The 22189-nt window shown below is 42.2% G+C and overlaps 1 protein-coding gene across 4 annotated transcripts in view; it reads left to right on the top strand.

Moving 5' to 3' along the window:
- The first annotated feature begins 1720 nt into the window (after positions 1-1720).
- LOC129697154 (cytosolic 5'-nucleotidase 1A-like) overlaps positions 1721-22189 on the top strand; it is a 121786-nt gene continuing 101317 nt past the window's right edge. Inside the window, exons 1-5 of one of the 4 annotated variants that reach the window (XM_055635414.1) lie at positions 1721-2074; positions 2398-2565; positions 6330-6459; positions 10224-10346; positions 16036-16205. In XM_055635414.1, coding sequence (XP_055491389.1) covers positions 1943-2074; positions 2398-2565; positions 6330-6459; positions 10224-10346; positions 16036-16205 — 723 coding nt within the window. In that variant the 5' untranslated portion in view covers positions 1721-1942. The remainder of the gene's footprint in view (positions 2075-2397; positions 2566-6329; positions 6460-10223; positions 10347-16035; positions 16206-22189) is intronic. The other 3 variants (XM_055635418.1, XM_055635417.1, XM_055635416.1) reach the window with 3 other exon arrangements.

The following is a 22189-nucleotide window of genomic DNA, read 5'->3' as shown; positions in this document are numbered from 1 at the left end:
AGAAGTTAAGGTGGAGGCCAAGAGGGTTTGACTGACACCGATGGTGATAGTCCATGGTTAGAGTGAGGGCAATGAAGTCCTCCATGCTGCCCGTGCACCACTGTGCCGCCCGTAAGTTCTGCAAAGGGGAAGATACAGACTGTGAATATACTTCTCAGCATTGTAGCGCATAAGTTCCATTGACAAAATCCAATGTGCGCAATGGGATACAGATAAATCAAACAGTTCCCTGGCTTATGGGAGGACCATTCCATTGATTATTGTGTCGGTGTAAACCAGCATGCATTTAGAGGACAATGTAATGCTTCAATTGATTATCTTATGAAGATAGTGTTGAAAAAATATTGCAGTTTGGAGAATTCGACCTCTTTCCAGAAGAGTTTTGTTTATATTAATTTTATTACAAATATAAATTTGGGGTTATATCAATGATAATTTATAAACATGAAAATAAAAATGAGGGTAATATTTCTAGGTTTTGAGTGTAGGGAGGAGTGATGAAGTCTTCAGCATCATCCACTTCAATGGAGAATGTTGATCCCACACAGCTGAAAACAGAGAAGAAGCTGTTCCTGAGTCCGGTGGAGCAGACAAAATGTGTAGGAAGTGACTATAGATGCTGGCTCACACCGAAGATAGACACAAAATGCTGGAGGAACTCGACCCGAATAGTCATCATATAACATATAACCATATAACAATTACAGCACGGAAACAGGCCATCTCGGCCCTACAAGTCCATGCCGAACAAATTTTTTTCCCCTTAGTCCCATCTGCCTGCACTTATACCATAACCCTCCATTCCCTTCTCATCCATATGCCTATCCAATTTATTTTTAAATGATACCAATGAAGCTGCCTCCACCACTTCCACTGGGAGCTCATTCCACACCGCTACCACTCTCTGCGTAAAGTAGTTCCCCCTCATATTACCCCTAAACGTCTGTCCCTTAATTCTGAAAATCATCCATTCCTTCTCTCCAGAGATGCTGCCTGTCCCACTGAGTTACTCCAGCATTTTGAATCTATCTCCTGAGTCTGGCGGTATGCCTTCAGGCTTCTGCACCTGTTTGCACTATGAGCAAGGAGGAAGAAGGAATGGCCGGGTTCAAGGAAGGCAGGGAGCCCGGGGTAAGGGGCACCTGGGGATGTGGCTGGGGAGTGGGCTAAAGCTTGGCCATTGATAGGTAGAAGATACAGAAGAGGGGAGTTGTTTGACTTACAAATGGTGGCATTAGTGACGAAGGCTAGAGGTGAAAAGGAGACTAATAATGCTAGATAAGGAATAATATAATAATAATAATAATAGTAATAATAAATTGTGATACCAGAGGGAGGTATGAGGATGGAAGGGGATAGTGGGATAGGGAAAGAGGTTGGATAGAAGGGAAATGAGGAACTCGGTGATGGGAGATTATTGTGCATAGGAGGGTAAAGGTGCAGGTTGCTTAGATTGGAATAGTGGAAGAAATGAGTGCGCACCACATGGATGAGAGGGCGAGAGAGGAAGGGGAAGGGTATTATTTCTTATTGGAGAATTCAATGTTCATAACATTGAGATGAGGTGCTGGTCCTCCAATCTGGCTGGCTGTGGCAATTGTTTGGTGGACAATGTGCGGGCTGGCGGTGCGGGGGGAGGGAGGGAGGCGGCCACGCGTGGTGCCGCTCCTTGTGACAGCCCCCGGCGGTGTTTGTGACGAAGCCGCCGCCGCCGCCGCCGCTCAGGCCGCCAGAGAAGCGGCACCGTACCCGTCCCCGACCGACACCACCAACACCCCCTGCCCCCATCAAACAGCACCTGCCTTCACAAAGCAAAGCTAGGGCATCAGCGGCTCAGACTTTACTCTCCTCCCCCCTTTCCCCACCCCCTCCCCCATTCCACCGGACCATCTGCTCTGATTCAGCCGCAGGCGGGCGGGCAGGCGGGCAGCCACTGGACAAGATGAGCGATACTGGACTCTACTCGCTAGACGACATGGACATTTGCTCCGTGCCCGTTCCCGCGCCCCCCGAACGAGCCTCCGCCACCCGGCGGAGCCGAGGATCCAGCGGATCGACCAAGTCTACCTCAGGGGTAAAGCAACGCGCTTAGTCTGAAGAAGGGTCTCGCCCGAAACGTCCCCCATTCCTTGTCTCCCTGAGATGCTGCCGCTGCCGCTCCCGCTGCCTGGCCTGGCCTGGCCCGCTGCCTGTCCTGCTGAGTTACTCCAGCATTTCATGTCTACCACTTAAACCAGCATCTGCAGTTCTTTCCTACACAAGCTTAGACACATGTCGCTCAAACTAGGGGATGGGGTGACCCTTAACTATACATTGGCATCCTTCTAGTGGGTAGGCCTATATTTATTATGTACATCAATGGAGACAAACCTGACAAAGCTGGGTGTTGTTTTGCAGAACAAGTTACCGAACGCCATCACCATCGCCGTATCCTCACGGACACTCTTCAACATGGCAGAGGAAAGGGCTATCTATGAGACTGATGGGCTGGAGTCCTACGTTAAGTTTCAGCAGGAACACGAGAACGAGCCACTCAAGAAAGGATTAGCCTTCGCCTTAATGAAGGTAGGGCCACGTATACATAAACAATGAAGAAAGAGAGGGAATGGATGCAAATATTGTGGATTAATTCAGTGTAAATTACAGATTTGAGAAAATAAAGCTTGAGGTGTGGCATTGAAATAATCTGAAGCGAAAGAGAACATGTGGGATATTCAAAAAAACAAACACCTTGGTTAGGATCAAATGTGTAGCCACAGACTTGCCTTTCCCATTCTGTGTTTAAATTGGTTGTTTCTGAACTCTTGCTCCAACAGTCAGCTCAACAGAAGGACCTGCTACCTTCAGCTCAACAGAGGAGCTTGGTTATCCTGTTATAATTGTAGTTTTGTTAACTGGAAATTAATAGGTTGTTCCTCACATTATTCATTCCTTTGTATCAGTGAATCATGCTCTTTAGAAACCGGTTGAGGGATAAGATGTGGCATTTGTTCTATCCGTTTATTCTTTGGATTTGCACAGTGTGATGTGTTCAAGCAGCTTTGAGATTGTGCATGAGTTGTCAGTTGAGAGGTGTCGGAGGTTATGGGGAGAATGGGGTTAAGAGGGAGAGATATATCAGCCATGATTGAATGGCGGAGTAGACTTGATGGGCTGAATAACCTAAATCTACTTCTATCACTTATGACCTTATGACAGTGTGTTCTTATATACCACTTGCAGGGAAAATCATCCCTGCATCTTTCTTATAAATCCTTGTAAAGATTTTGTACATTTCCATGAAATAGGTCCCTTGTTCTGCTTTAAGTCAAACTCCACCACAGTTACTGGTATTAAACACACATTTTACCTTCAGGACTTCATGGACTGTAACAAAATTATGGGAGAATTAAACTAAAAAGTACACTATTTTATAAAGTCTGAATCTCTGCATATAGATCATTTAACCCAGCACATTAATTTCAGTATTTATTTGTTAAATGAGCCCGAGGCTTTTCTACACCTCCCCATACTTTCGACTTTGGAACCTCACTCATTGGGTACCTTGGACTGCTTTGACCTGGAGCTGGCTGAAATTGCTTATCAAATCAGTTAATTAACATCAGTGTCTAATCTAAAGAAAGGCAGGAGCACAATTTTGACCAATATCTCCTGCTGCATTTACTAATTACCTGCACATTTTATGGCATAAATCAGCGCAAATTGAAATTCTCCTCCGCCGCTTCTAATAATTTTGTTGCCTTTTCAAAGTTTGTAGCTTACAAAAGCAACACACAGATACACATTTTAAGATTTTTGCCTCCAGATATTCAGACAACACACCATTGTGGGAGTCTTGAACCAGTGATTGTAACAGTTCAAGTATTAATTCTATCAAGAAAATAGCAATAAAGAAGGATCTTGACCTGAAACGTCACCTATTCTTTTTCTCCAGAGAGTCTGCCAGACCCACTGAGTTACTCCAGCTTTTTGTGTAAATGCAATAAGTAGCACATCTAACTTATGTTAGCGTGAAGTACAACCTCATGTGTGACACCCAGATTCTGCAAAAATATAGTGGGGCAGATTTTGCAGTCAATTACTCGCACTGTTGTCTTCTTAGGGAACAAAAAAGAAATAGAAAACAATTCAGGTGATTCTCTCAGCAGGAGCATGTGGAAAAATGCCTGGAGTTTTCTCTGTGGCTAAGTCTTGAACTTATGAAGCATTTGGCAATCAATACAAACTCTACTCAGGAAAATGACATCTGGTTAAGTCGTGCCTTGACCCACTGCAGTTTGTCTCCTGCCATAATAGGTCCACGGACTATGCCATCGTCCTAGCCCTACACTCATTCCTAGAACACCTGGATAAGAGTGACACCTATGTCAGACTCCTATCCATAGACTATAGCTCTGCCTTTAATACGATTATACCTTCAAGCTTATCACCAAACTAGCGGGATTTGGTGTCAGCACTCATCTCTGCAACTGGATCCTCGACTTCCTGACCAGCAGACTCCAATCAGTGAGGATAGGGGACAAATCACCTTCCACGATAATCCTCAACATGGTGGCTCTGCAAGGATGCATTCTCAGCCCCCTTCTTTACTCCTTGTCCACCCACGACTGTGCAGCCATGTACAAATCTAATTCAATTTTAAAATTTGCAGACGACTCCACCATTGTGGGCCGGATATCAAATAATGATGAGACAGAGTACAGGAAGGAGATTGAGAACCTTGTGTCTTGGTGTCGAGACAACAACCTTTCTGTCAATGTCAGCAGGACAAAGGAGATTGTAATTTACTTCAGGAAGCGAAGCAGTACACATACCCCAGTTTGCATTGACAGTACTGAAATCGAGATGGTTGAAAACTTCAAATTTCTAAGATTCAATATTACCAACAACTTCTCCTGGACCACCCATATTGAAGCAAGGACCAAGAAAAAGCACACCCACACCTCTATTTCCTTAGTTTGTCATATTCCCGACAATTCTCATCAACCTCCACAGATGCACCATAGAAAGCATTTTATCAGGATGCATCACAGCTCGGTTTGGGAACAGTTACATCCAAGACCGCAAGAAATTGCAGTGAATTGTGGACACGGCCCAGACCATCACACAAACTAACCTCCTTTCGCTCAACTCCGTTTGTACCTCATGCTGCCTCGGCAAGGTCAGCATTGTAATCAAGGAAGAGTTGCATCCTGGTCATTCCCTCTTCTCCCCTCTCCCATCAGGCATAAGGTATAGAAGTGTGAAAACGCACACCACCAGATACGGGGACAGTTTATTCCCAGCTGCTATCAGGCAACTGAATCATCCTACCACAACCAGAGAGCAATGCTGAGCTACTATCTACCTCTTTGATGACCCTCAGATTCTTCTTGATCAGACTTCGCTGGCTTTACCTTGCACTAAATAATATTCCCTTATCATGTATCTATACACTGTAAATGGATCAATGATAATAATGTATTATCTTTCTGCTAACTGGTTAGCACACAACAACAACTTTTCGCTGTACCTCGGTACACGTGACAATAAACTAAACTGAACTGCCCGCAGACTTAGCCTTAACTGCTTAAAAAACAACTGGAAGTAATCTTCAAATTTGCTTAGATAAGCAAAAAACCGCCCCACAAACGTTAAAAGCATAAATTCAACCATAATTAAACCTAAAATGTTATAAATGTTTTAAGGATCATCTATCAAACCAGTGGGTAATTCGGAAACTTCTTGAAAATAATTTGTCTATTGGAATGAATAACCAGTTTAAAGTATTTTTAAATTACCAAAATCTTATTCAAGAGTGTAGACATTTTGAAAAAGCTGTTAGTTATATTATTAATGCAGATGATTTCAACACATCTATTTCACAAAATTTGTGCCATTTAAAATTACATCGGTAGCTCTTGGATGCGAGCGAGAAAAACTCAAACTGTTCAACAATCTTTTGTTCCATTGTGGATAAACTAGAACTGCTTAGACTGCTTTCTGAATCCAAGTAAAGGCTCAGAGCAAACATTTCAGGTTCAATGTCGCATTTTAGAAAAAGCTATGGTTTTTGTATTAATCATTCAATGTGTTATGAGTAAGTATATAAAAACAATGGATAAAATGAAGGGAAGCATTTTAGGAATACAATAGTGACACACAGTGAGCTAATAATTACATTCTGTAGGTCTGTTGATGAAATAAATGTGGTTGTTGAAATTGGCAATGAGTAACGTTGGTATAAAATCTAGCCCAAAATTTGGCATCTTCTACAATAAATAAGTGGATATAAACATGTTATGTGCATATTTAATATATGTATAATTGGAAGTCTTTGTTATGCCTAGGCACTGGAAGCTGTTAATTTACGGCTACATGAACTTTATCCTGGGAGTGATGAAGTATTTGATGTGGTTCTAATGACAAATAACCATGCCCAAGTGGGAGTGAGGCTCATAAACAGCATCAATCACTATGGTAAGCATCATTATAGAGTCCATGTAACCGAGTTATCAGCAGTATGCCACATTGAGGACCTATATATTGATGCTTTTTAAAAATTAAAACAAATGTTGAAAATATTATTTTCTTTCATATACCTTAAACAATTGACAGACAGAAACACATAATTTGCCAGTAAGGTTCCAAGAACAATTGATTTATTAGCAATAGCAATAAACCTGTCAATAACAATAGAAATGTAATAATTACCAGATCATAAGCAGTTAGTCAGCCTGATATAGACCTCACAAAATGTGCTCTTGCTGCCCTGAGGCTATTTGTTTTAGGAAGGAATTATGGGCATTTCAATGGCAAAAGGCTCCAAGTGTTAATAGCAGTGAGACATTTAGAAAGCGTGAGCGTATATTATAGTAAACAAATAGACAATGACTGACATATTAACAATCATCAGTGGGAAATAGATATGTAGGAAATAATTGAGAGATATAACAAAAACAGTGGTTCACCTATAAGGTGGTTTCAATTTCCTGAATAGTAACTGGGTTTTCCCTGGCGTAAAAGACTCAGATGGAGAGGAATCTTTGAGATGTGTCCCACAGAGTTTTTGAGGCAATACATAGATAGGCCAACGAGAAAAGACGTAGTACTGGACCTTATCTCAGGAAATATAGCTGATCAAGTGGAGGAAGTGTCAATTGGCGAGCTTTTTAAAGATAGCGACCATAACTCTTAATATCTCAAAGTGGTTATGGAAAAAAAGTGAGGATGGATGGACCAGGAATGAAGCACTTAATGGAGAAGACCAATTTTGTTAATATATACGACAGGATGTGGCAAAGGCAGCCTGCGAGCATTCACGCAGGTAAATTTACATCTGCTCAGTCAAAGGTGCACAGTGAAAGTTTAGGGCCAACGTGCTGTAAGCATGGAAGCCAAGGGTAATGAGTATGGGAACACTGGATATCAAAAGATATTAAGGATTAGATAAAGAGAAAAAAGGAAGCACATGGCTATTATAAAAACGGTGAGGGGAAGCTCTTCATGAGCATAAAAAAAGTGTAGGGAGGTCCCTTTAAAGGAAATTAGGATGGCAAAGAAGGATCACAAAATATCATGGGTGGCCAGGATTTAGGTAAACCGAAGGCATTGTATATTGAGAAAGAATAGGTAACCAAGGAAAGAATAGGGCCAACAGACAATCAGGATGGAGCCAAAAGGTGTCAGTGAAGTTCTACATTAACACCGTTCATTGATATTGATGTAATAAATGGAATTTATAGTTGAAGGATTCAGAACAGGAAAAGGGAACATTTTAATGCGTCACTAATAAAGAGGAGGTATTCGATGCCATTGGCCTTGAAGATGGATACATTTCCAGGACTGGATGAGATTTATCCTAGAAATAGGCGTAAATTGTTGGTGTGACCCAGCGGGTCAGGCAGCATCTCTGGAGAACATTTTAGTTTGGGACTCTTCTTCAGACTGATTATGGTGGGGAAATTGGGGAATGTGCAGAGAAAGCTGGTAGACAGCAGGCACAGGACAAAGTCTAGCGAGAGAGGTGGGTACAGGTGAGGGGGGCTTTTGATAGGCAGATGGTTGGGCAAAGGCCAGAGATGAATGACAAAAGGTATGAGATAAGGAGAGAAGAGGTGCGAATTGTGAAGCCAGAGGAAGGAATATAGGGGAGGGGGAAGGGAAAAATGGGTGCATGTCCAAGTAGGGCACAAGGAAGGGGGAGGGTGGGTAAATGAAGGAAAGATTTATAGATTCACACAAAGGGTGGTGGGTGTATGGAACAAGCTGCCGAGGTGGTTGTTGAGGCTTGGACTATTCTAACATTTAAGAAATAGTTAGACAGGTACATCGATAGAACAAGTTTGGAGGGATATGGATCAAATTCGGGCAGGTGGGACTAGTGTAGCTGGGACATGTTGGCCGGAGTGGGCAAGTTGGGCCGAAGGGCCTGTTTCCACACTGTAACACTCAATGACTCTATGATTCTATTAGTTAACCAAAATTAGAATAATTCGGGTCCTGGCCCAAAACATCACCTATCCATGTCCCCAGAGATGCTACCTGACCCGCTGAGTTATTCCAGCACTTTGTGTCTTTTCTTTTGTAAAGCAGCATCTGCAGTTCTGCAGTGATTTATCCCCAGTTGCTCTGAGGCAAGGGGAAAGAGAATGCCTTTAAATCTGTTTTGAAGGGGCAACAAAGCTTTTTGACAGGACAATGAATGTGGTTTACATGGCATCAGTAACGCCTTTAACAAGATTTCATTAAAGCAAGGACCAGCAATCTTTTAAAAACTTTAGTGAATAAATCTTTCTTTTCTCATTGCCATTCATGCTCTCTTACATTAAATCACCTATATGGCTATCTCTTTAACCTTGCAAAGGATATAAACACACTTTTTTGCCAAATTTAGTTTAGAAACCTTTTATGGCATTTATTGATGCATTGATTAGAATGCAAAAGTACAGAACTCATTCAGTAACATATTTAGTATATTTATTTTAGTTCATTGAAGGAAAATGGAGATTACTGGCAAGAACCACATTTATTCCCTACCCCTAATTACTCTTGAGAAGGTGGTGGGGAGTTCCTTTCTTGACCATTTGTGATTTATTTGATGAAGATTGTCCCCACTCAATGTTTGTTGAAAAGCTCTAGAATTTTGTGATGTAAATACAGCCATGTATTTAGGTCAGGAGGATATGTTACTTGGAAGGAGACATGATAACCACTTGTCAAGAGAGGGTAGAAGGCTGGCAGGGTGAGTCCAGAACAGGGAGGAATGTTGGAGAAGGGCTTGTCGCTGAGTGGCAATGATTCCTTGCCAGAGAAATGGGCCCAGAGGTGGAAACGACAGTAGAAGAGCTCGACATTGTGGCAGAATCAGAACCCGCTGAGGTGTGGGCATGGGTACAAAGGTAAAGCCTCTGCTGAGGACAGGCCATTCGGCATAGCAGACAGGAGACTCAGGTGGAATTGTAACAACATGACGGATCGGGGCTGAGATATGACACGAGGTCTGAAGTGGGCAGAGAGATGGAGGGGCGCAGAGAACAGCGAGAGAGGTGTGCGGAATGTAGGAGTGGAGGCTAGGGGGAAGTAGTGCAGTTAACACAGGAAGAACGGCAGCAGAACCCAGCGGTGTTGGTATAAAGGGACCTGGCCTGAAGGCATCCAGGTAGCAGTAGGACCCGGAAGAGTCAATAATCCAGCCAGGGGAGCTGTAGGAGCCAGCAACATTGGTGCTCCCGGTGCAGAAGTAGCCAGGGGTGCTGTTGGATCTGGAGAGGTCAATGACACTGGCCTGAAGGAGGTGAGAATCGGCTCAGAGCCTGTAGAAGGGTCCTGACCCAAAACGTCGTCTGTCCATTCTCTCCACATATACTACCTAACCTACTGAGTTCCTCCAGCACTTGTCAGTGGTCAAGATTGCAGCACGTGGGGTAGGAGTTTGCAACCTTCACGTGGTAAACCCTGTTTCGACTAATGCAATCAACCGGACATGCATAAACAAGATCAAATAGAACAAGTTGACCTACAACTTTAGACTGTGCACGCCTCATGCAAGAAAAAGATGAAGATTACAGCATGTGCAGTTCTTTGTGTCTCCAATATTTGGAGAAATTTCATTTCACATTGTGAATTACTTATATGAGTACTAATTAATATTGCTTTTGTGAATTTATCTTAATGTTTCTTAATTAAACAATCTAAAATTAAGTTGCAATTAAAGAAATACAATTATTTCTATCATTTTGTAGGTTTGTCAATTGATAGATTTTGTTTGACTGGTGGAACAAGTCCTATTAGTTACCTAAAAGCATATCAAACCAACTTGTATCTCTCATCGGATCCTGTTAAAGTAGCAAAGGCTCTAAGTGAAGGTAAGATGAAAGGAATATAGTGCAAAGCAGAAATTTAAAATGTGTCCTCACTAAAGTAATTTAGAAGGAAAAAAATCAACACTATTACTTCTTGGCTATCAAATTCTATACAGATTATACAAGCTGTAGCCTGCAGTAGATAATTTGTAAAATTTGTGGACAATTAATATGAGAGTCGGAAGCTGAGAGGCCATTGTCTCCTCTGTCCTTTGCCCAGCTCTGTCATTTAATAAGATCTTTATTCACCCATCCAGAAAAATCCCTTCTCATGTGAATTCTATGTATTTCTTAAATAGTTCTTGAATATATCTCTGTTGCTTTGGGTACCTTCTGACATTTTTTCAACCTAAAATGTTAATATACTGTTTCTCCCCACACATGCAACCTAATGTGGTATTTACAGCATTTTCTGTTTCAAATTTAGATTTGGAGCATCTGCAGTTTTTTGATTTAAACTAGTTTTATTTTAGTTACCCTTGTTTAACCCTTATTTAATTAATGTAAGCAATGATATTCTAATTTTAAGTATACATACCACGCCATGCATTTCTTAGGTTGAAAGGCCCTGGTTTATCCTCTCATTATTCACAACTCAAAGGATCTGCCTCATGGCTCTACTTTGCAGTACTTGCTGAGCTTAAAGGGCCTGTCCCACTTAGGCGATTTTTTTAGGCTGTTGTCACATGGTCGTGGGGTGACGCCTGTATGGTCGTGAATGGTCTCCTCAAGTTGCCTAAAGAGTAGTAACGTTTTTCTGGTCGCCGCTGGATTTTGAAATGTTCAAAACTTTTTGGCGACTGTGGGGTTGATGTAGCTTGTCTTCTACTGTCATAAGTGCTGTCGTAGGATGTCGCCAGGATGACACAGGTTGTCACCAAATGACGTTGGTTGTTGCCGGGTGCTGATTTTGGTGAATGCCATTGGCGACTACCTACGTAAACCAGCGACAGGTATTGGCGACTGAATTGTCTTCAGTTGTTGCCGACAGAGTCGTTGCTTGTCATAACTTGTCGCTGGTTGACTTTGGTTGTCGTAGGTTGTCGTCTCTGTGGTCGTAGGTGGACGTCCTAATGGGTTGCCGATTGTCGGTAACTTGCCGTAGCTTAAGGTTGACTCGGTGGTAGGCTGTCGTAGCTTGTCGTAAACATTGTCGTGGGGGTGGGTCCAGTCGCCGCTTTTTCGGCGACCTGCTACGACTGTCCAGCAGTCGCTGAAAAATTTGCCTAAGTAGGACAGGCCCTTAAATGTCTCTTTAGTGCTAACCAAACAGAACTCAACCTGGATCAGAGCACACAACTGTAAAATGTAATTATTATTTTCATCAATTTATCTTTGATTTACTCATTGTGGGTTTTGCTGCCATTTATTACACATCCTTACTTATGCATTTTAATGATACAAATGTTAGATAAATCTCCTTCCTGAACTATTGCAGCACGTTTGGAAAATATCTATATTACTAAAAGTCTGATCTTGACCGCTTTTGGACCACTGTGCTGCGATTTCCGAGAGAACGCCGCCACCTACGACCGTCATTTTTGGCCACCTTGCTCAGAGCCCCCCTCCGCCTTCCTGGACTGGAGGATTTTTCCCATCGATGACAAATCAGAGAGATATTAATGTTTATTAAAAAAAATCACCATTCTCTCTGCTGCCCCTGCTGGAGGGAGGGGGAGGGACTATAAAACCAGGAAGTGGTGTGCCTCACTCAGTCTCTGCAAGATGGATGAAGCCAAAGGGTCACCTCTCTCTGAGCTCTGAATAACACTGAACACATGTCTACTCAACTGTGAGTCCCCTTAATGTGGTTTGAAAATGATAACACTTACTGCAAATGGCGGCTTGGGAGCTTTGGCTTGAAGTTGAAATGCACTACTTACTGCAAATGGCGGCTTGTGTGCTTTGGCTTGAAGTTGAAAGGCACTACTTACTGCAAATGGCGACTTGGGAGCTTTGGCTTGAAGTTGAAAGGCACTACGTACTGCAAATGGCGGCTTGGGTGCTTTGGCTTGAAGTTGAAAGGCACTACTTACTGCAAATGCTTGGGTGCTTTGGCTTGAAGTTACACTACTTACTGCAAATGGCGGCTTGGGTGCTTTGGCTTGAAGTTGAAAGGCACTACTTACTGCAAATGGTGACTTGGGTGCTTTGGCTTGAAGTTGAAAGGCACTAATTACTGCAAATGGTGACTTGGGTGCTTTGGCTTGAAGTTGAATGGCACTACATACTGCAAATGGCAGTTTGGGTGCATTGGCTTGAAGTTAAAAGGCACTACTGCAAATGCACTTACTTCCTGTTTGCACTGTATATTGATTTTAGATAAAAAGCTACCACTTACGGCTGTGATATTTGGCCATCTTACTCTGTGCAGGTGCAGAGAATTCTTCCCATCAATGAATAATAAAAGTGTAATTAGTGTTTAAAAAATGTTGAGAATCTCTCTCATAGAAACATAGAAACATAAAAAATAGGTGCAGGAGTAGGCCATTTGGACCTTCGAGCCTGCACCGCCATTCAATATGATCATGGCTGATCATCCAACTCACTATCCCATCCCTGCCTTCTCTCCATACCCCCTGATCCCTTTAGCGACAATGGCCACATCTAACTCCCTCTTAAATATAGCCAATGATTTGGCCTCAACGACCTTCTGTGGCAGAGAATTCCACAGATTCACCACTCACTGTGTAAAAAATGATTTTCTCATTTCGGTCCTAAAAGACTTCCCTCTTATCCTTAAACTGTAACCCCTAGTTCTGGGCTTCCCCAACATCGGGAATAATCTTCCTGCATCTAGCCTGACCAACCCCTTAAGAATTTTGTATGTTTCTATAAGATCCCCCCTCAATCTTCTAAATTCTAGCGTGTACAAGCCGAGTCTATCCAGTCTTTCTTCATATGAAAGTCCTGCCATCCCAGGAATCAGTCTGGTGAACCTTCTCTGTACTCCCTCTATGGCAAGAATGTCTTTCCTCAGATTAGGAGACCAAACTGTACGCAATACTCCAGGTGTGGTCTCACTAAGACCCTGTACAACTGCAGTAGAACCTCCCTGCTCTTATACTCAAATCCTTTTGCTATGAATGCTAACATACCATTTGCTTTCTTCACTGCCTGCTGCACCTGCATGCCTACTTTCAATGACTGGTGTACCATGACACCCAGGTCTCGTTGCATCTCCCCTTTTCCTAATCAGCCACCTTCCTGTCAATCGCGCCATGAAGGCCACACCTTCTGGCTCAGTCTCTGCATGATGGGGGAGGGAGAGGTCGCGTCTCTGTCTGAGCTGTGAATCAACTGAACCCACTGAATGTCTACTGAACTGTGAGTTTGGTGTTTTGTGTGGTTTTATGGTGGTTTCACCCTGCATGAAATGGTATGAAGCTGCATTTGAATTTGGTGGCCTTGCACCCTGCTTGAAGTTGAATGAAACTGCACTTGAATTCAGTGGCCTTGCACCCTGCTCAAAGTGGTAAGAAACTGCACTTGAATTCGGTGGCCTTACACCCTGCTTGAAATGGAATTTCAAGGCATAGCCATGAGTCAACTGCCAGCCCACCAGCCGTGAGTGAGCTGCCAGCAGATCAGGCTTGGGGGACTGAGCTGTCACCCCAAGAACCCATACCAGCACTCCAGAAAGCCCCCCCCCATTGGAATTGGTGGAGAGGTGGAATATTGCGTTGGGGGACCAGCCCTCCCGTGTGAAAATGGGACCCAACGGGTCCCACTTAGCCTAGTAATCTTGTTGCATTTGGTAGGAAGTTCCAGAATTTGGAACCAGCAGAATAGTTCCAAGTTAGAATGGTGTGCAATTTGGAGGAGAGCCTTCAGGTGCTGGTGTTGCATATAACAAATGATGTTTTTCATACAAAGGGTGGTGCGTATATGGAACAAGCTGCCAGAGGAGGTAATTAATGTTGGGACTATCCCATCCCATCATTTCAGAAACAGTTAGACAGGTACATGGATAGGACTGGTTTAGAGGGATATGGACCAAACGCAGGCAAGTGGACTAGTGTAGCTGGGACATTGTTGACCGTTGTGGACAAGTTCCACACTGTATCACTCTATGATTATTTGACTATCTGCCTTCACTTGTTGCACTTTATCAAGCAGTTAAAGTGTGACTTATGAGTACTCTCTGTTTCTCGTTGACCAATCAATGTTCTATCCATATTGCATATGGTAGTTCCTATCTCGTGATCATTTATTCTCTACAATAAGTATTCCTGATCAATGGCTTCATTTCTCCTGCTTGACAGTAGAGGTCATCAGTTGTATTGAGAAAAGTATATTTAATAGAATTCACTGGCTCTTAAAAGACTAGTGTGACAAGTCTGTAGGATGTTCTCTTTACCAATAAACACATATACTTTTTCATCCCTCAATTGTCAGTTGTTTTTAGTGAACATTTCATGGCGAACACACCTTCTGATTTCCACTTTCCATTTTTTTGACATTTTTCCTTTCAGCATCATTAAGTTTGACCTCCATTTATTTTCAGTGCTTTAGGTCTGATTTCCATTTGCACTGGATTAATGCTCTCTTTGTAAAGTTCTCCGTGCATATGCAAAGAATTGCACAGAATCCATCTCCAATCAACAAGAGCTAGGATCCGGCGTGGGGCGGGACTGCCATAAGGGAGGGGGAAGAGCAATGGGGACCTGGTGTGGGGGGGGGACAACAAAGGCGGAACTGGCGCGAGTGATGGGGGTGGGAGGGGGGGGGGTGAGGGAATCTGTAACTTTATACGTGCCCTTTATGGTCTTGGCAAGGTATGCAAGCAAAGAATTTCACTGACTTGTCTTATGTGACATTAAAGTATTCTATCTATCTTTCCAAAAGACGTGATCTGCATTTATGGAACTATTACAAGCATAAGGTGCAATAGTAATTTAAAAAATAAATGGTACCAGGATCTGGTAACGGGGGGTAAAAACAAACAAAAAAAAAAACACGGTTGGTATATCCTTTTTTGCAGAGTTTTGTGTTATAATAGAGCGATTGTTTCTCCTTTTTTTTCTTTTCTTTCTAGGGTCTATTTCCTTTCTTTACTTCCTTCTCTAAGGGGCTTTCTTTTCCCAACACTTTCCTGCGCCTTCACGACTCTTGCTCACTTTCCTTACTTCTTTTATTTCTACCTTTTTTAAAGCTCGAAAAACGAAGTGGTACAACAAATGTAATAAGATATATGTGATGTGTATTACTGTAATTTACTGTACTTCTAATAAAAATAAATTTAAAAAAAAAAAAGTATTCTATCTATCTAGATTCACCTTCACTTCACACTCTAGCTGGTGAATGGTAAGGAAGTCTGAGTGCATCTTCTGGATAAGTTTCTTTATTTAATTGTGTTAGGATCTCTGTCAGACTAATTGAAGAATCTGTGACAGAGTGAGCAACTCAAAGTTGCTTCTAACTACTTTAAAACATTTTTTTTTTTTTTTTAAATCACCCTTTTCGGATCCTCAAAATACACATTCAAAGCTATTCTCCCTTTTTAGAAATGCGTTAACCCATAATCCATAACAGTGAATTAAGGAATCCAAGCCATACGCATGGCAAAGATTAGGAGAGGTACTTTCAGGACACAAAAAAAGCATTTTTAGACAAGGTCACACAGTAGGATTTGTAGGACAGAGCTACATTAAGCTTAGAGACATTTAACTCTTTGCTTTCACGATTTCAGGAATTGCAGCAGCTACACTGTGTCATCTGGACAAAGATGCACAGCTCTCTGAGCAGCAATTAAGAGTGGCTTTTGATGGAGATTCGTTTGTGACTCAAGAATCGAATGAGAAACCTTCAAAGAATTATCTGATGGTTGATTCGCCCTCTGATTACGAGTCCATGCAGCAGGTAAGCGGGTACAGTCTGCTGTTAAACCAGAAATCTTTAGTTGCTGTAGCATCTACCAGATGGCCTTAAGTTCAGTATTTCATCGTATTGAGTTCTAAACATGTTCTTAAAGATTACAAATACTGTTGTGAGCAGAATGCTTTGCTTGGCGTATATAACAGAACATATAGATTTTGCATAGTTATCTGACCTTAGATTTAAAAAGTCACAGGCTACTATTAGAAATATAAACTTTTAAACTGGTGTTCATGAATTGAACAAAGAAACAGAATGTATATTTTGAAACTTAATATTAGTGCTATGTTTCCTGTACTTTGCCAAGGAATATAGTACATTTCTAGTCCGTGACATGTTTGACATAGTGTAAAAATACTTAGGCCTGTAATAATTAGTTATTGGTACAAAAATATGATGAACATATCTTAATACAAAAAATCTCTTGTACTCTGGTTATGCTATTAATGTACAGCCCTTTATTGATAACTAGACCAAGTGGGACCCATTGAGTCCCTGTCACACGGGAGGCATGGTCCCCCAACGCAACCTGTTCCCCCAACGCAATATTCGACAATTCACCCGTAGCCCCTTCGGGAGGCCTGGTCCCCCAACGCAATCTGTTCCCCAACGCAATATTCCACAACTCTCCCATTCGCCCAACGCAATATTCCACCACTCACCCATAGTCCTCAACCGCGCAGGGACAGCTTGTTTCCCATTATTCACCCTTCCTCTTTATAAACTTTAAATATATCCAATTGCACTTGCTGCCAGGAGAAAAAATCCAATTATACTTGCTGCCAGGACTCGGTGTCCTGGGATTTGCAACATTGTAGCAGGTAAGGCTACAATCCCATTGTGACAACATAGCTGTAATTACCACTGCAATTTCAAGTCATTTTTCTCTAAGTGGGGTTTTGTAAAGTTAAAAATGTGAATAACTTGTAAAATATAACATCAACCTGAGTGAAAATTAATAAAAATAAACATACCACAAGACAATTGTGAGTAAGGTGGTCCAAAATTGTAGCGCTATCGTGTACCGTTTTGGTGCAGTGCCAGGATCACGTAGGATCACAAATAAGATGAGTGTTTTAGTAATATACTAGACCAAGTGCAGATCCGTCAGGTCTGCCCCCCCCAACACACCTGTTCACTACCAGTAGCCCCCACGGGAGGCGTGGTCCTCCAACTCAAGCCGTTCCTGAATGTAAGATTCCAGCATTTCCCTTCCTCCCTCAGCAATGCTCTTTTAAAAAATTCCAATTGCTCTTGCCCTGCGTGTTGCAATGGCAATTTGCCCTCCCCTCCTGTGAGGTGAAAAGTTCAGGATGTTCCTGTCTTGCAACATTGTATCAAAGTGTGTTGGAAGCTGGCAGGAATGATTTCAACAGTAAAACTCTTGTGAAAGTTGGCATTTTTAAAACTTTAATCACGAACAACGTAAAATATAGGATGAAATCTTCAATGAAGCTGATCACTGTTAGCCGAGCCATTGTGACGTCATCAGTTGAAGCTAGTCATTTTAAATTCAGTCTTTTGATTTTTTAAAAAACTTTAATCAGTAATGTCGAGAAATAAAACATAATGTTCGGTGCAGGTGATCTCTACCTAGAGGGGTAAAATGTGAATCAGAATATGTAAATATCTTGCAAAAGTGAGCATTTTTAAAGCTTTAATCGCTAGATATAGGATGAAATCTTCAGTGAAGCTGATCACTGTTAGCCGAGCCATTGTGATGTCATCAGTGAAAGCTGGTCATTTTAAATTCAAAGTCTTGACTTTTTGAAGCTTTTAATCAGTAATGAGTCGAGACTAGTTCGAGAAATAAAGCATAAAATATTCAGTGAAGGTGAACTCTGCCTCGAGGGGAAAAATGTGAATCAGACTATGTAAATGTCAATCGGAATATTACTGTGTAGTGTTTTTGCGAAGATGTAAAAGACACACACACACACACACACACACACACACACACACACACACAACAGTAAGTACTAGACCTAGTGGGACCCATAGATTCCCATTGGATCCCATGTTCACACGGGAGGGCTGGTCCCCCGATGCAGTATGGGTACTGTGGGCTGAAGGGACTGGTTAGTATGGACATTGTGGGCCAAATGGATTCTTGAGGTGGCAGCTCAGTCACTCAAGCCTGATGTGCTGGTAGTTCACTAACAGCTGGTGGACTAACAGTTGACCCATGGCCATTCTTTGAAATTCCACTTCAAGCAGGGTGTAAGGCAACCAAATTTAAATGCAGTTTCCTACCATTTCAAGCAGGGTGCAAAGCCACCAAATTGCAGTTTCTTACCACTTCAAGCAGGGTGCAAGGACACCGAATGCAAGTGCAGTTTCCGACCACTTCAAGCAGGCTGCAAGGCCACCGAAATCAAGTGCAGTTTCATGCCACTTCAAGCAGGGTGCAGGGCCACCAAATTCAAGTGCAGCTTCATACCATTTCAATCAGGGTGAAACCACCATAAAACCACACAAAACACCACACTCAGTTCAGTAGACATTCAATGTGTTCAGTTGATTCACAGCTCAGACAGTCGTGACCTCTCTCTCCGCCATCTTGAAGAGTGAGCCACACCCACTTACGGGTTTTATAATCTCTCGCTTCAACTGGAAGGGGCGTGGCCTTCATGGCATGATTGACAGTAGAAAGATTCTCAAAATTTTTTTTTAACACCAACAGCAATTTTATTTTTAATTGATGGGTAGAATCCTCTGCACCTGATGAGTGGTGAGGAACTGAGTAAGATGGTCAAAAATCACAGCTGTAAATGGTAGCATTTTATCTAAAATCAACATTCGTGCCAACAGGAAGTTGTCAAGTTTCCACCAACAACAGCCATTTCTTTTTTGCAGTGCAGCCTTTCTAAGCAATTACCACCACCAACAATAGCTATTTTTTTGCAGTGCAGCCTTTCAAAGCAGTTACCACCACCAACAACAGCCATTTTTTTTGCAGTGCAGCCTTTCAAAGCAGTTACCACCACCACCAACAACAGCCATTTTTTTTTGAGGTGCAGCCTTTCAGAACAATTACGACCACCAACAGCCATTTTTTTTTGCAATGCAGCCTTTCAAAGCAGGTACCACCACCAACAACAGCCAATAGACACTTTTTGCAAGCATTTTATAACCAATAGACACTTTTTGCAAGCTTTAGAACCAATAGAGACACTTTCTGCAAGCATTTTAGAACCAAAAGACAATTTCTGCAAGCATTTTAGAACCAATAAAGACACTTTTTGCAAGCATTTTAGAACCAATAGAGACACTTTGTGCAAGCATTTTAGAACCAATAGAGACACTTTTTGCAAGCATTTAGAACCAATAGAGACACTTTTTGCAAGCATTTTAGAACCAATAGAGACACTTTTTGCAAGCATTTTAGAACCAATAGAGACACTTTTTGCAAGCATTAGAACCAATAAAGACACTTTTTGTAAGCATTTTAGAACCAATAGAAACTTTTTGTAAGCATTTTAGAAGCAATAGACACTTTTTGCACGCATTTTAGAACCACATTAAGGGTACTCACAGTTGAGTAGACATGTGTCCAGTGTTATTCACAGCTCAGAGAGCCATGACCCTCAGGCTTCCTCCATCTTGCAGAGACTGAGTGAGGCACACCACTTCCGGGTTTTATAGTCCCTCCCACCAGCAGGTGCAGCAGAGAGAATGGCAATTAAAAAAAAAACCATTAATATCGCTCTGATTTTTCATCGATGGGAAAATCCTCTGGTCCCGAAAGGCAGAGGGGGGCTCTGAGCGAGGTGGCCAAAAATAACGGCCATAGGTGGCGGTGTTCTCTCGGAAATCGCAGCACAGTGGGCCAAAAGCGGTCAAGATCAGACTTTTAGTAATATAGACTAGACTAAGTGCAGACCTGTTGAGTCTGCTCCCCCAGCGCACCCGTTCCCTCCTACCCCTAGCCCCCATTGGAGGTGTGGTCCTCCTGATCACTGCTAGCCAAGCCATTGTGACGCCATCAGTAGAAGCTGGTCTTCAGTGCTGGTCACTGCTAGCCGAGCCATTGTGACGTCATCAGTTAAAGCTGGTCGTTTTAAGTTCAAAGTCTTTTGATTTTTTAAAAACTTTAATCAGTAATAAGTCGAGAAATAAAGCATAAAATGTTCAGTGAAGGTGATCTCTGCCTAGAGGGGTAAAATGTCAATCAAAATATGTAAAAATCTTGTGAAAGTTGGTATTTTTAAAGCTTTAATTGCGAATAACATGAAATATAGGATTAAATCTTGTGAAGCTAATCACTGCTAGCCAATCCATTGTGACATCATCAGTGAAAGCTGGTTATTTTAAATTCAAAGTCTTTTGATGTTTCTAAACTTCTTACTTTTTAATCAGTAATGCCGAGAAATAAAGCATAAAATGTTCAGTGAAGGTGGCCTCGGCCTCGAGGGGAAATATGTAAAATCATATGTAAAAATGTTATTGCTACCGCGTAGTGTTTCTGCAAAGATGGAAAGACAACCACAACCACACGCACACGCACACACACACGCACACACACACGCACAAGATCAGAGTTTTAGTATATACTAGACTAAGTGGGACAGCATCACACGGGAGGGCTGGTCCCAAACACAATATTCCACCTCTCCACCAATTCCAATATTCCTTAAAAATTCCATTTCAAGCAGGGTGCAAGGGCACCAAATGCAAGTGCAGTGCCATACCATTTCAAGCAGGGTGCAAAGCCACTAAAGACAGCGAGTTGTGACCTCTCCCTCCACCATCTTGCAGAGACGGAGCCACGCCCATTCTTCCAGGTTTTATAACCCCTCCCCCTCCCAGGAGTGTAGCCTTCATGGCGTGATTGTCAGGAGAGAGAATCTCACCATTTTTTAAACACTAATAACACTTTTATTTTTTGTCGATGGGAAAAATCCTCAGCACCTGATGAGCGGAGGGGACTCTGAGGAAGATGGCCAAAAATCACAGCCGTACATGGTAGCGTTTATTCTAAAATCGATATAAAGCGCAAACTGGAAGTGGTCAAGATTAGACTTTTAATTATATAGAAGGCAAGGCAGCTCTAATTAGGCAAGGCAGCTCTAATTAGCACGTTCAAAATCAAAGGCAAGACAGCTTGCTTCAGCACTTTCAAAACCAAAGGCAACACAGTTTTAGCACTTTCAAACGTTTGCATTTTCAAACTACATTAAGGGACTGGCAGGTCAGTAAAACCACTCAGTTTAGTAGACAGTATTTAAGAAGGAACTGCAGATGCTGGAGTATCGAAGGTACACAAAAAAGCGGGAGAAACTCAGCGGGTGCAGCAGCATCTATGGAGCGAGGGAAATAGGCAACGTTTCGGGCCGAAACCCTTCAGTTTAGTAGACATGTGTTCAGGGTTATTCACAGCTCAGACTGAGAATTGCGACCTCTCACTCCCCCATCTTCCAGAGAACTGAGGCACCTCCACAGTTCCGGGTTTTATAGTCCCTCCGGAATGGGCGTGGCCATCAAGAGAGAGAATCTCAACATTTTTAAAACACTAATAACTCTTATTTTTCTTCGATGGGAAAAATCCGCGACATCTGATGAGCAGAGGGGCAATCTGAGTAAGATGGCCAGAAATCACAGCCGGACGTGGTAGCGTTTTTTCTAAAATCAATATAAAGTGCAAACAGGAAGTGGTCAAGATTAGACTTTTAATTATATAGAAAGCAAGGCTGCTTTAATTAGGTAAGGCTGCTCAAATAAGGCAAGGCTGCTCTAATTAGGTATGACTGCTCAAATTAGGCAAGGCTGTTCAAATTAGGCAAGGCTGCTCTAATTAGGGAAGACAGCTCGCTTTAGCACATTCAAAACCAAAGACAAGGCAGCTCGCTTTAGCACTTTCAAAACGGTAGGCATACACCAGACACAGTATGTGATTCAAGTTCATCTTCAATCAGCACTGAGACTTTAACAGCATAAAGGATGGTTGGTTGTCAGTACATCCTAGCTGC

The sequence above is a fragment of the Leucoraja erinacea genome, chromosome 5 (assembly GCF_028641065.1).
Source record: "Leucoraja erinacea ecotype New England chromosome 5, Leri_hhj_1, whole genome shotgun sequence".
NCBI lineage: Eukaryota > Metazoa > Chordata > Chondrichthyes > Rajiformes > Rajidae > Leucoraja > Leucoraja erinaceus.
This window is presented reverse-complemented; position numbering and strand designations above follow the sequence as displayed.